Source organism: Staurois parvus, unplaced genomic scaffold, assembly GCF_062004578.1.
Source record: "Staurois parvus isolate SC_StPar_1 unplaced genomic scaffold, SC_StPar_1.0 ptg000230l, whole genome shotgun sequence".
In the NCBI taxonomy this organism is placed as follows: Eukaryota; Metazoa; Chordata; class Amphibia; order Anura; family Ranidae; genus Staurois; species Staurois parvus.
In genome coordinates, this window is record NW_028318026.1 from 5387525 (window position 1) to 5401929 (window position 14405).

Sequence of the window (14405 nt, forward strand, 5' to 3'; positions counted from 1 at the left end):
TGTCGGATCCAAATCACATCAATATAGAAGAGGATCTGACTTGGAGGTGACTTCTAATAAAGTCTATTGGCACAAGTCAGATAGAAGTCGCCTTGATGTAGTACAGGAACCTTATCTAAAGTTGGAGCCACTTCAGTAGTTCAGACAGCTCTCATTGACTAACATGGGATTTCACATGTCATGCAACTTGGGGTCTCACAAATAGGATCCCAAGTTGTGGCAGCGTGAACCGAGCCTTAAAGTGGTTGTAAACCCTTACATACAGTGGGGATCGAAAGTTTGGGCACCCCAGCTAAAAAATTGTATTAATGTGCATAAAGAAGCCAAGGAAAGATGGAAAAATCTCCAAAAGGCATCAAATTACAGATTAGACATTCTTATAATATGTCAACAAAAGTTAGATTTTATTTCCATCATTTACACTTTCAAAATAACAGAAAACAAAAAAATGGCGTCTGCAAAAGTTTAGGCACCCTGCAGAGTTAATATCTTGTACTGCCCCCTTTGGCAAGTATCACAGCTTGTAAACGCTTTTTGTAGCCAGCCAAGAGTCTTTCAATTCTTGTTTGAGGTATCTTTGCCCATTCTTCCTTACAAAAGTCTTCCAGTTCTTTGAGATTTCTGGGCTGTCTGTCACGCACTGCTCTTTTAAGGTCTATCCATAGATTTTCAATTATGTTGAGGTCAGGAGATTGTGAAGGCCATGGCAAAACCTTCAGTTTACGCCTCTTGATGTAATCCCCCGTGGATTTCGAGGTGTGTTTAGGATCATTATCCATTTGTAGAAGCCATCCTCTCTTTAACTTCAGCTTTTTCACAGATGGCATCAAGTTACCATCCAAAATTTGCTGAAATTTTATTGAATACATTTTTCCTTCTACTCGTGAGATGTTCCCTGTGCCACTGGCTGCAACACAACCCCAAAGCATGATTGATCCAACCCCATGCTTAACAGTTGGACAGAGGTTCTTTTCATTAAATTCTGTGCCTTCTTCTCTAAACATACCTTTGCTCATTCCGGCCAAAAAGTTCAATTTAAACCTCATCGGTCCACAACACTTGTTTCCAAAATGCATCAGGCTTCTCTATATGTTCATTTGCAAAGTTCAAACAATGATTTTTGTGGTGAGGACGTAGAAGAGGTTTTCTTCTGATGACTCTTCCATGAAGACCATATTTGTACAAGTATCTCTTTATAGTGGAATAGTGTACCACAACTCCAGTGTCTGCCAGATCTTTCTGGAGGGATCGTGCAGTCAAACGTGGGTTTTGAATTGTTTTTCTCACAATCCTACGAGCTGTTCTGTCTGATATTTTTCTTGGTCTTCCAGATCTTGCTTTAACTTCCACTGTTCCTGATGACTGCCATTTCTTAATTACATTCCGAACAGAGGATATTGACATTTGAAAACGCTTTGCTATCTTCTTATAGCCTTCTCCAGCTTTGTGAGCGTCAACTATTTTCAGTTTCAGTTTTCTAGACAACTGCTTAGAAGAACCCATGGTGCTGATTGTTGGGGCAAGGTCAGATGAGTCTGGGCATTTAAAACCTTTGAGCTTGACATCACCTGGTCTGCCCAGACGATGATTGAGAACAATCCATGACACTGGCAGGTCTCAGCTTTGCAAAGGGGGCAGTGCATGCTATAAATTCTGCAGCGTGCCTAAACTTTTGCAGATGCCATTTTTTTGTTTTCTGTTATTTTGAAAGTGTAAATGATGGAAATAAAATCTAACTTTTGTTGACATATTATAAGAATGTCTAATCTGTAATTTGATGCCTTTTGGAGATTTTTCCATCTTTCCTTGTCTTCTTTATGCACATTAATATAAATTTTTAGCTGGGGTGCCCAAACTTTCGATCCCCACTGTATATCCTGTGAAGTGACTGGCCTCGGGTGATACAAAGATGAAACAAATCCTCCTTCATAAGTTGTACCTGACTGACTATCTGTAATCTTCTCTACATCCATTCAAGGTGCTGAATTTATATACCTTGTCTCAGAGTTCAGAAAAAAAGAGAGTAGGGAGCTGAAATTATACTCTGCAGAGCTCAGTGAGGTGAGCTCTGAGAGCTGATTGGAGGGAAGAGACGCCCCTCCCTCCTCAAAGCTCACAAGAACAGAGCGGAGGCTGCCAATCTGCTGGAGGTCCCTCCCCAGTCACCATTTTGGTGTCAAGAAAACGTGTCAGAAGTGACTTATGCTGATAGCAAAGGAAGAAAGCAGCAGACAGAAATGACACTTAGTGCTCTTAATTGACACAAGTACACACTATAGAGGGATATGCTTTGTTCATAGATCATGTCTGAGGTTTACAACCACTCCATGCACACTAGTATTTTTTTAAGCTCAAAAAAAATGCTGGGAAAAATGCTGGATAAAAAACATTGATAATAGCTTTTTAGTAGAGTTATATTAGCGTTCAGAAGCATTTAGGAGTGTTTAGGAGTGTTAGCATTTTACTAGTGTTTTTACAGTACATGTAGAGGGGAAAAAAAAAAAGACTAGAAAAAACGCAGCTAGTACTTTTTAGCATTTTTTTATGCTGGAAAAACGCTCCAAAAAACTCTGCAAAAACAATTTATCGTCTGCTTCTACATGCTCAGACTCAAAAAATGCTAAAAGCCTAAAGTAGAGTGCATGGGCACATAGGATAACACTTTTTAGCTTCTAGGAGCAGAAAAAATGCTAATAACAGCTTCTAGGAGCTTAAAAAACCAACAGTGTGCATGCAGCCTTAATATAAATGGATGACATTATGTTTGCTAAAGCATTGTGTATCTAAACAATTGCTTGTTTTCATAAAATGCTGTTCTTTATTTATTATCTTTTGCATCTCAAAACTGCTCATCTTTTTCAGCCTCTTTTAGCCACTTCCTGTCTACATCGGCTTGCTCCAGTGTTGCCTACGCATCATCGCTTTGGACCGCGAATGCATAGTGACAACACTGATTCATATCTGCACAATGTGTGTCAGAACGGATGTTTGTTTTCATTCTTTTAAATGAAACCGGTGTATTTAAAAAAAAAAATTAAATGAAGAAACGTCCTCAAACTTAAATGGAAAAGAGGGTGGGCTTTAACGCCCAAATTAGCGGCAAAGAGGGTGGGCTTTAATGCTCAAATTAACGGCAAAGAGGGTGGGCTTTAATGCTCAAATTAGCGGCAAAGAGGGTGGGCTTTAATGCTCAAATTAACAGCAAAGAGGGTGGGCTTTAATGCTCAAATTAGCGGCAAAGAGGGTGGGCTTTAATGCTCAAATTAGTGGCAAAGAGGGTGGGCTTTAACTCCCAAATTAGCAGCAAAGAGGGTGGGCTTTAACTCCCAAATTAGCAGCAAAGAGGGTGGGCATTAACTCCCAAATTAGCGGCAACGAGGGTGGGCTTTAACTCCCAAATTAGCAGCAAAGAGGGTGGGCATTAACTCCCAAATTAGCAGCAACGAGGGTGGGCTTTAACGCTCAAATTAGCGGCAAAGAGAGTAGGCTTTAATTCCCATATTAGCGGCAAAGAGGGTGGGCTTTAACGCTCAAATTAGCGGCAAAGAGGGTGGGCTTTAATGCCCATATGCCCCACATACAGTATGAGTCTATGGGTGGCTGTGCAGAGTTTTCTAAAGAAGACCAGCTGTAAGATATTGCACACCTTGTGTTTTAATACACCTGAAATTGATTTAGCTAATTTCGGCTGAAGATTTGTTAGGGCTTTAAAATACATGATATACACCTTAATAAGGTGATTAAAAACCACAAATTATTTTACTATAAAAAGTTTAATATATTTTAATAAGACAGTTTTCATTTGCTTTGGGCGAGGAGAGGTCAGAGCCACTGCCTGGATTTTACTGCTGTTTGCATCCATGTTGAAAAGGTTTCCATTACACTGGCAACAGTGGGGAAATCCTTGTGGGGACACAGCAATAAAAGTCTGACAAATGTTCTAACACTGTCTTGTGATCTCCAAAACCACAATCAAAAAAAAAAGAAAAAAAAAAAAAGAAAAAATACTGCTGTTGCATGCTAAAATTACATAACCAGTGGATGTGCGTTGGCCCCTAGTATGTATCCTCATCCGGGTCCGGGGTGGATGTGCAGTGTGTTGGCAGCCCTACTCTTGCAACCATCTGTATTCAACTATTTATAATTGATCAAATACGTAAGTATAGCACGTAAAATGACAGCATGTGGATACTATATTGGTACTATCTGGATAATGTTATATACTTAATAATGCGATTTAAAAAAGCAGGCATACCCCTACATTTTCTCCTAAAGAAAGCGTTTTTCCAAAGCATGTTGGGTTTTTTATCCTGATGTCTCTAGAATTATTTAAGCAATGACAGGCATACAATTTTTTATATATTATGGGCATATGGGGTTTTAATAATTTTAGCTGTGTTTATGTAATAACATTGATACAGTATTTTGTGTATGTAATATACTTGTATACTCTGTGGATCTTTTGTAAAAAACTTGGCATGCTAGCCTTTTATTGATATATACACGATTGTCATATCGGTCTTAAAAGTCCCATGAAGGGGGTTTTGTACAATAGCTTCAAATTACATAACTTGGTAAAGATCATTTAATTTCAATCAGTTACCTTCAGCGCAGACCAGCAGCAGTGAAAGAGGCCTTCTGAGCCCATTCTGCTTCCTGTCAGCATGACATCCCCACTGGCTGCTTAGTGTTCTTTAACCGCTTCCACGCCGCCATATAGCAGATATAGTGCTACACGCCGCACGGCCGCGTGCACACCCTACCCGCATCGCCATTCACGGCTGTGGATGTCAATCACCGGGTTCCAGCCGGTAATTACCCGCCGGCGCCCAGTGATTACCGACAATCACCGATGGGGAGGAAGACTGTTTTGTTTACAAACAGTCTTCCTCCCTGTCAGCTCGAGCACACTGCTCAGGATGGGTATGCACAGCACAGCCATCCCGATCAGTGTGCTTACAGTAAAGCGCACACCCCCCGCCTCCTAGTAAATTACTCCCAGCACATAGTTAACTCTTTGATAGCCCCTCACATTAACCCCTTCCTGCCCAGTGCCATTAGTACAGTGTCAGTGCTTATTTTTAGCACTAATCACCGTATTGCTGTCACCAAGTTAGTTCCCCCCAGTGTCAGAATGTCTGCCACAGTCCTGCTAAAAGTTGCTGATCGCCACCATTACTGGTAGAAAATTAGTTTTTTTTTAAATTCCAGTATCTATACCACCGTTTGCAAACGCTATAACTTTCATGTAAACCAATTAATTTACACGTATTGGGATTTTCTTTAGCAAAGACATGTCGCAGAATACACTTTGGTCTATATTTATGACGAAATTTGATTTTTAAAATTTTTTTACTGGACATGTTTAATAGCAAAAAGTCCAAAATATTGTTTTTTTCTCAAAATTCTCGGTCTTTATTTGCTTATAGCGCCAAAAATAAACACGCACAGGCGATCAATTACCACCAAAAGAAAGCTCAATTTGTTGGGAAAAAAAAGGATGTAAATTTAATTTGGGTGCAGCGTTGCATGACCGTGCAATTGTCAGCTAAAGTAACGCAGCGCCGCAACACAAAAAATGGCCTCGTCAGGAAGGGGGGTAAATCCTCCAGAGGGCAAGTGGTTAAAACCCACAAACAGCAATCCCACCGTGTACATGTGCTTGTTTTGATAAGTGCTGTGCCAAGCATCACAATAGGAATATGTCCTACTGATATCCTCTGCACTGAATTTACCAAGTGCAGCCCAATGTAGGTGGGGCTCGGTTGGACCTCAAGGGGCCATTCACATCTACCTTAGACTTGTAATATTTGCAGAACACTTACTGGCATCGAACGACTTGCTTCCTTTAGCTTAGACATGTTGGTCTGGAAGATTCCGATGAGGTCATGTGATCCATCACTGTCATAGTCATAACATTCAACCTGGAAACCAGAAAGGACCCATGAAGCTACAGGCAGAGAAGGCAAACAGAAACCACCAACATGAATGAGAATGGACTCCACTATAAGGTGCGGCTTTAAAGTACTATGTAAACCCTCACCTTGTAAAACAACCCATTCCGTTTAAAATAGATATGAAAGGCAAACTTTTTTGTATAGATAGAAAATAGGGGGAAAAAAAGTGTTTTATACTTTTTTATTTTTTTTTATAAGTGATCACATACCCTCTGCCTTCAGCTGCATAAGGAGCTCAGGGAGGAAAAACAGCTGCACATTGATCTTCCCAGTGAATGATTGTGCAGGGGAAGGGGGTGTCAGCACAAGTCTGATCATTGGAGAACAGGCTGAGTTCCCAGCATAGCTACAGAACTGGCCATGGTGTGTTCTCCTGATTAATGTGGTCAGTTTTAATAGAAATAGCACAGAGACTGGCAGAACACCAGGGATTTCACACAAGGGAAGCAATATGAAGAACAGGATACTTTTTCATACAAGTGTATGGTACAGCAGGCTCATATCAGGAATATGAAATGCAGGTTTACATAGTCTTTCCATATTTAAATATTTAGCTAGCTGTATAACATCAACCTAGCCATTTTTTATCATCTGACCTTTCTACAGATACTTGTAAATTCACCCCATATGATTCATAGTGAAGATTGTGGAATTATACTGTGCAATCTAATTGGGATTAAACTTCAATTTACAAATCATGGACCTAATTATGATTAGGTGAACTTATCCTTTAACTAGAAATTATATATATATAATATAATGAACTCTTCTAAATTCATGCTCATGTGATACAATACATAATAAATAAAAGAAAAACAATGGTGCTTAAAAAAAAAAAAGAAAAACTAGAAACCATACATATAATATACTGAAATCTACACTTGATTACCTGTACACAAGTGTAGATTTTCTCTTTAGGATTTGGACACTCAATTCACTTTGTTTATTTGTTTGAGCCTTGAGTTTTTGATTGATTTATTATGTATTGTGTCACACTGTAACATTAGTATGGCTTTAATAGAGTTCATTATATGTAGGATTCCTAGTTAAGGTGGCTCTAAAGCCTAATTATGTTTTTATCTTAATGCATTCCCTACATTAAAGTAAACAAATGTTTAGGTAGTAGTATCACTCCCTCACAACCCTATATCCCCCCCCGCCCCCCCAAGTCCTCAGTCAATCCAGCGCTGTACCCATCTGTAGCAGCTCTCCCTTCTCCCTGCTCTTACAGGCTTGGTTGAGAGCAGAAGGAGCCATTGCTCATTGGTTCCTGCTACTGTCAGTCAAATTCTGTGAGATGAAAGTGGCGGGTGAGGCCAAGTCTCACTGTCTATAGACGCAGGCAGCTGGCTCAGGATCGAGCCTACATGAGTGCCCTGATAGCAGCAAGCAGGGCAAGGAGCGCTAGCAGAGGACTCCAGAAGTTTAGGGCTGTTCCATGCAATTTCATTGCACATAGCAGGTAATTATAACAGGTTTATTATTTAAAATAAAAAGACTTTTCAATCAATTTACAGGTCACAGAGCGCTGTAATAGGATTATGTGTACGTGATTCACATGAAGTGCAAATAGCTGATAAGGGGACAGCTGCACACAGAAGGTTTTTCACCTTCATGCATAGAATATATGAAGTTAAAAATCCTTGAATCTTTAGAACCACTTTAAGTCGCACTCGACAACACCCAGCTATGAATGTCGTTCCAAGTTGTCCAAAGAACGTGACTGCTATTGGAGTAATTCAACCAGTTTTACAACCCTAGGTATATAAGTAATACTATATCCTGAGGTTTTAGGCATGTTCAGCAGCTGATTTAGTTACATACTGACCATGCAGCTTTATCTTTTAATCCTCAACTATGTTCCTGTTTAAGCAGGTGTTATGTCCACTGTCCAAAGATTTCCTGTTTCAGGGGGCTTCTTTCTCTTGCAGCATCCTATGGAGCCACCCTTGCATCCAGGGACTAGAGCTGTGTCTTCCTACACATGTACTTCAACAGAAACATACAACCCTATAGCCTAGGATTGAAAGGCACTCCCCTGATCCTCCCTCTTCCATCCTCCAAACTAACAGACTGCCTGTAGACTGCACTGTCCACTGTCAAAGTGGTAGTAAATTAAAGCTTTTTATACTAATGCATTCCCTACATTAAAAACAAAAAACCTTATGTGCAGCCCCCCCCCAAATACTTACCAGAGCCCTATATTGATCCAGTGCTATGCACAAGAGCAGCATCGCTGCACTCTCTCTTTGTCCTCACTGGCGCAGACACAGCAGCAGAAGCCATTGGCTCCTGCTACTGTCGATCGCAGCCTGTGAGGAGCGAGTGGGGGGCAGCGCCAAGACGCACCGACTCAGGAGCGAGCCTGCTCGAGTGCCTCCATAGCAAGCGGCTTGCTATAGGAGCACTCAGGGAAGGGGGGGGGGCAGGAACCCTGGCAAGGGACCCCAGAAGAGGAGGATCGGGGTACTCTGTGCAAAACCGTAGCACAGAGCAGGTAAGTATAACATGTTTATTATTTTTTTTAAATAACTGAACTTTTACAAATGACTAACTCTTTCCAGAAGCATAGAAAGTTGTAAACTGCAAGTGCTAGGGCCAGAATTTTAACACATAACTCACTGGGGGATGATTATTTTTGTGTTCAATGTGTTAGGTTAAAATAAACACTTAAGGGTCTAATAGCACTTTAATGGAAAGATGTTACAAAAAAGTATGGAACTCCCATTGCAGTTTTCTGAAAATACTGCTTCACTGCCATGCTGATCCAGCAGTTTTGGTTACTATCCATGAACAAGCACACAGATTAGGACTTCACATCAATTTTACGATCTGTACGTTTATTCCAGATAAGTGTTCTAAAGTATTGAAGCCATTGGCAGCCAGGCAACTAGCATTTTGCTTATGCTACCAAATGAACAGAATAAAATAACTGAAATGTATTGAAATTGTACGGTCTCCCTTATATTGTAAAGCGCTGCGCAAACTGTTGGCACTATATAAATCCTGTATAATAATAATAATAACTTTAGGAGGAACAGTTTCCTCTCTAGTTTAACAGACACTTCTGAATTGCTGGTGGTTTTATAGTACCAGGCACACATGCACAATTTGTAAGAGTATATTACTAGTAATCATCCTTTACCCGTATTGGCTTCTCCATATCCCCATTGCAGAGGGACCGCAGTGGTATTTTGAAAGGTCTCCAAACAGGATTCAGATTATTCTTGACCACCTGAGAAGTAATTGTACACTATAAAAAGTAGCCACGCAGAACATTGTACAGTAAATGCAGTCTATTTATCTCCTATAGCAGCAGTCACTGAATGGTGGACCATGGTCCACGAACGACCCCAGCAGCACTGCCACCCTGACCGCTAGCCTGCAATGACAGATCCACCGCTGAGCAGGGCGGTCACCACGGCAACATGACATCATGTGTGCACCCCGCCCCTTTCAGCTCACTCTCTCACTGGCTCCCGCTCCCTGCCTGGCCACAAGCATTCAGCAAGGATCCAGGCAAGCTCCTGTCTGCCCTAAAGGTAGGGTGCAGTCTTACAGGGCACTCTGATGGGCACATTGAATGTTAAGGGACACTCTGATGGGCACATTGAATGTTAAGGGGCACGCTGATGGGCACAACATAGAATGTGCCCATCAGAGTGCCCCTTAACATAACATGTTCCCATCAGAGTGCCCCTTAATATAGATGTGCCCATCAGAGTGCCCCTTAACATAAAATGTGCCCATCAGAATGTCCCTTATTTTATGTTAAGGGGGCACTCTGATGGGCACATGGTCTGTTAAGGGGGCACTCTGATGGGCACATGTTCTGTTAAGGGGGCACTCTGATGGGCACACACTGTGGAAAGGGGGCACTCTGATGGGCACACACTGTGGAAAGGGGGCACTCTGATGGGCACACACTGTGGAAAGGGGGCACTCTGATGGGCACATGTGATGGAAAGGGGGCACTCTGATGGGCACATGTGATGGAAAGGGGGCACTCTGATGGGCACATGTGATGGAAAGGGGGCACTCTGATGGGCACATGTGATGGAAAGGGGGCACTCTGATGGGCACATGTGATGGAAAGGGGGCACTCTGATGGGCACATGTGATGGAAAGGGGGCACTCTGATGGGCACATGTGATGGAAAGGGGGCACTCTGATGGGCACATGTGATGGAAAGGGGGCACTCTGATGGGCACATGTGATGGAAAGGGGGCACTCTGATGGGCACATGTGATGGAAAGGGGTACTCTGATGGGCACATGTGATGGAAAGGGGTACTCTGATGGGCACATGTGATGGAAAGGGGCACTCTGATGGGCACATGTGATGGAAAGGGGCACTCTGACGGGCACATTTTATGTTAACGGGGCACTCTGGACACATACTGTGGAAAGGGGCACTCTGATGGGCACATGTGATGGAAAGGGGCACTCTGATGGGCACATGTGATGGAAAGGGGCACTCTGATGGGCACATGTGATGGAAAGGGGCACTCTGATGGGCACATGTGATGGAAAGGGGCACTCTGATGGGCACATGTGATGGAAAGGGGCACTCTGATGGGCACATGTGATGGAAAGGGGCACTCTGATGGGCACATGTGATGGAAAGGGGCACTCTGATGGGCACATGTGATGGAAAGGGGCACTCTGATGGGCACATGTGATGGAAAGGGGCAATCTGATGGGCACATGTGATGGAAAGGGGCACATGTGATGGGCATATGTGGTGGAAAGGGGCTCTCTGATTGGGAATATGATGCAAAGGGGCACTCTGATGGGGAAATATGATAGAAAGGGGTACTTTGAGTGTAAGGGAGCACTCTGACGGGAATACCTGATGTAAGGTGGCAATGTGATGGGGACAACTGATGTAAAGGAGCACTCTGATGGGGACACCTGATGTGATGGGAATACATGATGTAAAGTTACACTCTGATGGCATCACCTAATGTAAGGGGGCACACTGATGGGCACACCCTATTCGGACCTCAGCCAGAAGAAAATTTTAGTGACCAGACCTCCGTGAATTTTAAATTTAATACCCCTGTCCTATAACATATGTTTCATACGTTGGTTAGAATTCGCTATAAATCATTTCTGGGAAAATCAATAAACAATATAAAAATGTAATTGTTCTGTGGGTTGAGAGAGGTTAATATATAATTCAGGAGACAATCACACCATTCTAGAAACCAGTAGGAAGTTTAAAGTGAAAATGACCTGCCATAAATCATTGTTACTGTAATAAGAATGTATTTAAAACTGTAGGTACCTTGTTGTGTACCTGTATTGGTCTTCAGATTGGCCCATGTATCTCTGTGGAGCCCCTTGGACACCAGGCCCAAGCTGTACCTGGAACCCCAAATTCTACCCAAGTCAAAAATAAGCCCCAACTCATCCTGCCACCAAACTACAGCCTCTGTCAAATGCCACATTTAAAATGTTAAAGGGCAGCGTGCAGCCTAGTGCCAGGAGGCAGCGGTACTTATTGGCAACTTGGTAAAAAGTGTGCAGTCTGGACCTGAGATCCAGAGGGATTCCTCAGGGATACAGACATTGATCTGAAGACAGGACACTTCAACACTGCTACTACCTAATAAATATAAGGATCAGGTCAAATTCACTTTAAAAGGGAAACAATCATTCTGTTCTGACGAAACAAAGAGTGCAAAAACATTGCTGCTAACAGAAATTATTTAGTGGTGTTGGCTATCAGGCTGCAGATGTAAATTTAGCTTTGAAAATGGCCATACATGATCAGATCTGATCATTCAGAAACAACAGACATTGAAAGTGTGTGCCCTTTCCGTGAGATGTATATTCACTCTGTGATAGAATATAATGTCTGCCTATCAGAAAGTAAATATACTATAAACAGCTGATTGGTGGGTGTACATTGAAGCTGGTTCATCTATGTTATTAAATAACTGATCAGCATACAAAAGCATTAGGGACACAGTTATGTTGCACTTCCCTTTACCTATGAATGCACTTACTTCTGTCCTGTGGACCATCTGCCATCTTCCATCATCCCCCTGTCTGTAAAACTCCAAGTAAGGGTCTGACTTTCCAAAGAAATCCTGCAAAATTTTCATGCACATCAGTAAATGTTATATATTACATTCGTGAGCACACTCTGAAGAGATTCATTACTGAAAAATGCTCAATACAAGACTGTACAAGGTCACTGTATGTGGACCACTAAACTATAAAGTTCAAATATCAGATCAGGTAATAAAAGCTACAAGAATCTGAAATATAATCAGTAAAGATCAGCATTTTACCTTATTGTCCAATTTTCTTGCTTCCGCTTCAAACTGTACTATTCTGTTATCCTTAATCTCTTCCGCACATATCTGAAATAAAGTAAAGCCCAACATGAAATATTAGTTGCACTGTGTAATAGATATGCTCCCTTTAAAGAACAAACATATTTAGTAGGTTACTTTAAGACCTGTTTCAGAACCATACAGTATTAAAACAAATCTGTATTTTGCCTGCTCCTAGCTGACCTCCTCTTGGGCATAAATGGTTTGAATTTTAGCTGATGCTGAACTAGCCAACGTTTTAGAATTGTGGGTGGCCTGTGAGCACCATAGGGCTTGGCCAATTAGTTTAAAAATAAACTGAGCCTATCAGATCCAGTCATTGCTCGGCAGCACAACTGTATTCAAGAAGCCACACGTCCTTAAAGAAGTATGGCCAAAGCTCTTTTGAGCCTACTTTTCCTGTAGGTCACAGGAGTGCACTTAGTTCTGTACTCCACTCCAGGCTCTGGAAAGACACCGACTTTAAAGTTTGAATCCACCCAAATGACTCGATTGACAGTCACCGGTTCTCTGCAGACTGAGAACGGAGCAATCAGAGGTCTTCGACCAGTGTAGAGCTAATGGGGGACAGATGAAAACTAATGGGGTACAGATTAAATCAGTTGGGGTTAGTGCTGCATCCACCTAGGATTATTTTTATATTTTTTCAATTTCCAAACTTCTCTTTTAATACAGTGGCGATTCCTCCATCTACGCTGTTAGCCATAGAAAAACTGGACTCCAGGTAGGAAACAATTGAGACAACCACAGGAAACACAGTTTTTGAGGTTTGCTTGCATGCGCCTTACAAGTATTTGCATGAAAAAAAAAAAAAAAGTTTACCTTATTTCTCATACAGCAGGGTGTAAAAGGGCAATCGGCAAAGGTAAATCAACACAATATGTATGAAAGCAATAAAACAACAACAAAAAACCTGATGGATGACTATACCGTTATTGTTCCTTTGGCTGCTGGTCTGCCATTTTTCATTACAAGCGGTTTGGTCAGTCTCTTGCTAGACACGATCTTAAAAACAAAGAAAGTTTTAATAATTCATTAAAAAGAGTTGTCAAAAAATGCTTTAAAAGAACTGTAGCCATGACCACTGCTTAATTGATATTCCATGTACCTTCCCATCACTCATTAAAACATAACCTCTTCCCAATGCTAATGGCCACTATTCAGTGCTCCTACTCCTTGACCTCTCCGCGGCCTTCGACACAGTCGACCACCCCCTCCTCCTCAAAAAACTGCACTCCCTCGGCCTCAGAGATTCTGCTCTCTCCTGGCTCTCATCCTACCTGTCACAACGCTCTTTCAGCGTTACCTATAATGCTACCACCTCCCCCTCACTCCCCCTCTCTGTTGGGGTCCCTCAAGGCTCTGTCCTCGGGCCCCTTCTCTTCTCCATCTACACCTCCTCCCTTGGCCAACTCATACACTGCCACGGCTTCAACTACCACCTATATGCCAACGACACACAAATCTATCTCTCAACCCCCCCCCACCTCACCACCTCAGTCTCCGCCCGAATCACACACCTACTGAGCGACATATCAGACTGGATGTCGCTCCACTTCCTTAAACTGAACCTCTCCAAAACCGAGTTTGTCTTCCCCCCAGCCCGGACACCACCCCCCATTGACTTTTCCATCACATCCAACAACGCCACCATCAAACCCGCCCCGCAGGCCGGAGTACTTGGTGTCATTCTGGACTCCAACCTATCCTTCCAGCCCCAAGTCCAATCTTTAACAAGTTCGTGCAGACTCCACCTCCGCAACATCGCCAAAATCCGCACGTTCCTAACCCCAGAAACCACTAAACAGCTCATCCACTCCCTCATATCACGACTCGATTACTGCAACTCCCTCCTCACTGGCCTGCCTCACCGCTGGCTATCCCCACTTCAGTCGATCCTGAATACGGCTGACAGACTCATTCACCTCACCAACCGCTCCGTTTCCACCACCCCCCTCTGCCAATCCCTCCACTGGCTTCCGATTGCGCAACGGATCAAATTCAAAATCCTAACACTGACGTACAAAGCTGTCCACCATACTGCCCCGAACTACATCACTGACCTAATATCCAAGTACCACCCAACACACACACGCCGCTCC

The 14405-nt window shown here is 42.5% G+C and overlaps 1 protein-coding gene across 1 annotated transcript in view; it reads right to left on the reverse strand.

The window, feature by feature from the left end:
- CPNE3 (copine 3) overlaps positions 1–14405 on the reverse strand; it is a 77605-nt gene that overhangs the window by 25641 nt on the left and 37559 nt on the right. The window contains 5 exon segments of the mRNA XM_089679705.1: positions 5826–5924; positions 9103–9192; positions 11971–12054; positions 12259–12330; positions 13234–13308. Of these exon segments, the coding sequence (XP_089535831.1) occupies positions 5826–5924; positions 9103–9192; positions 11971–12054; positions 12259–12330; positions 13234–13308 (420 nt within the window).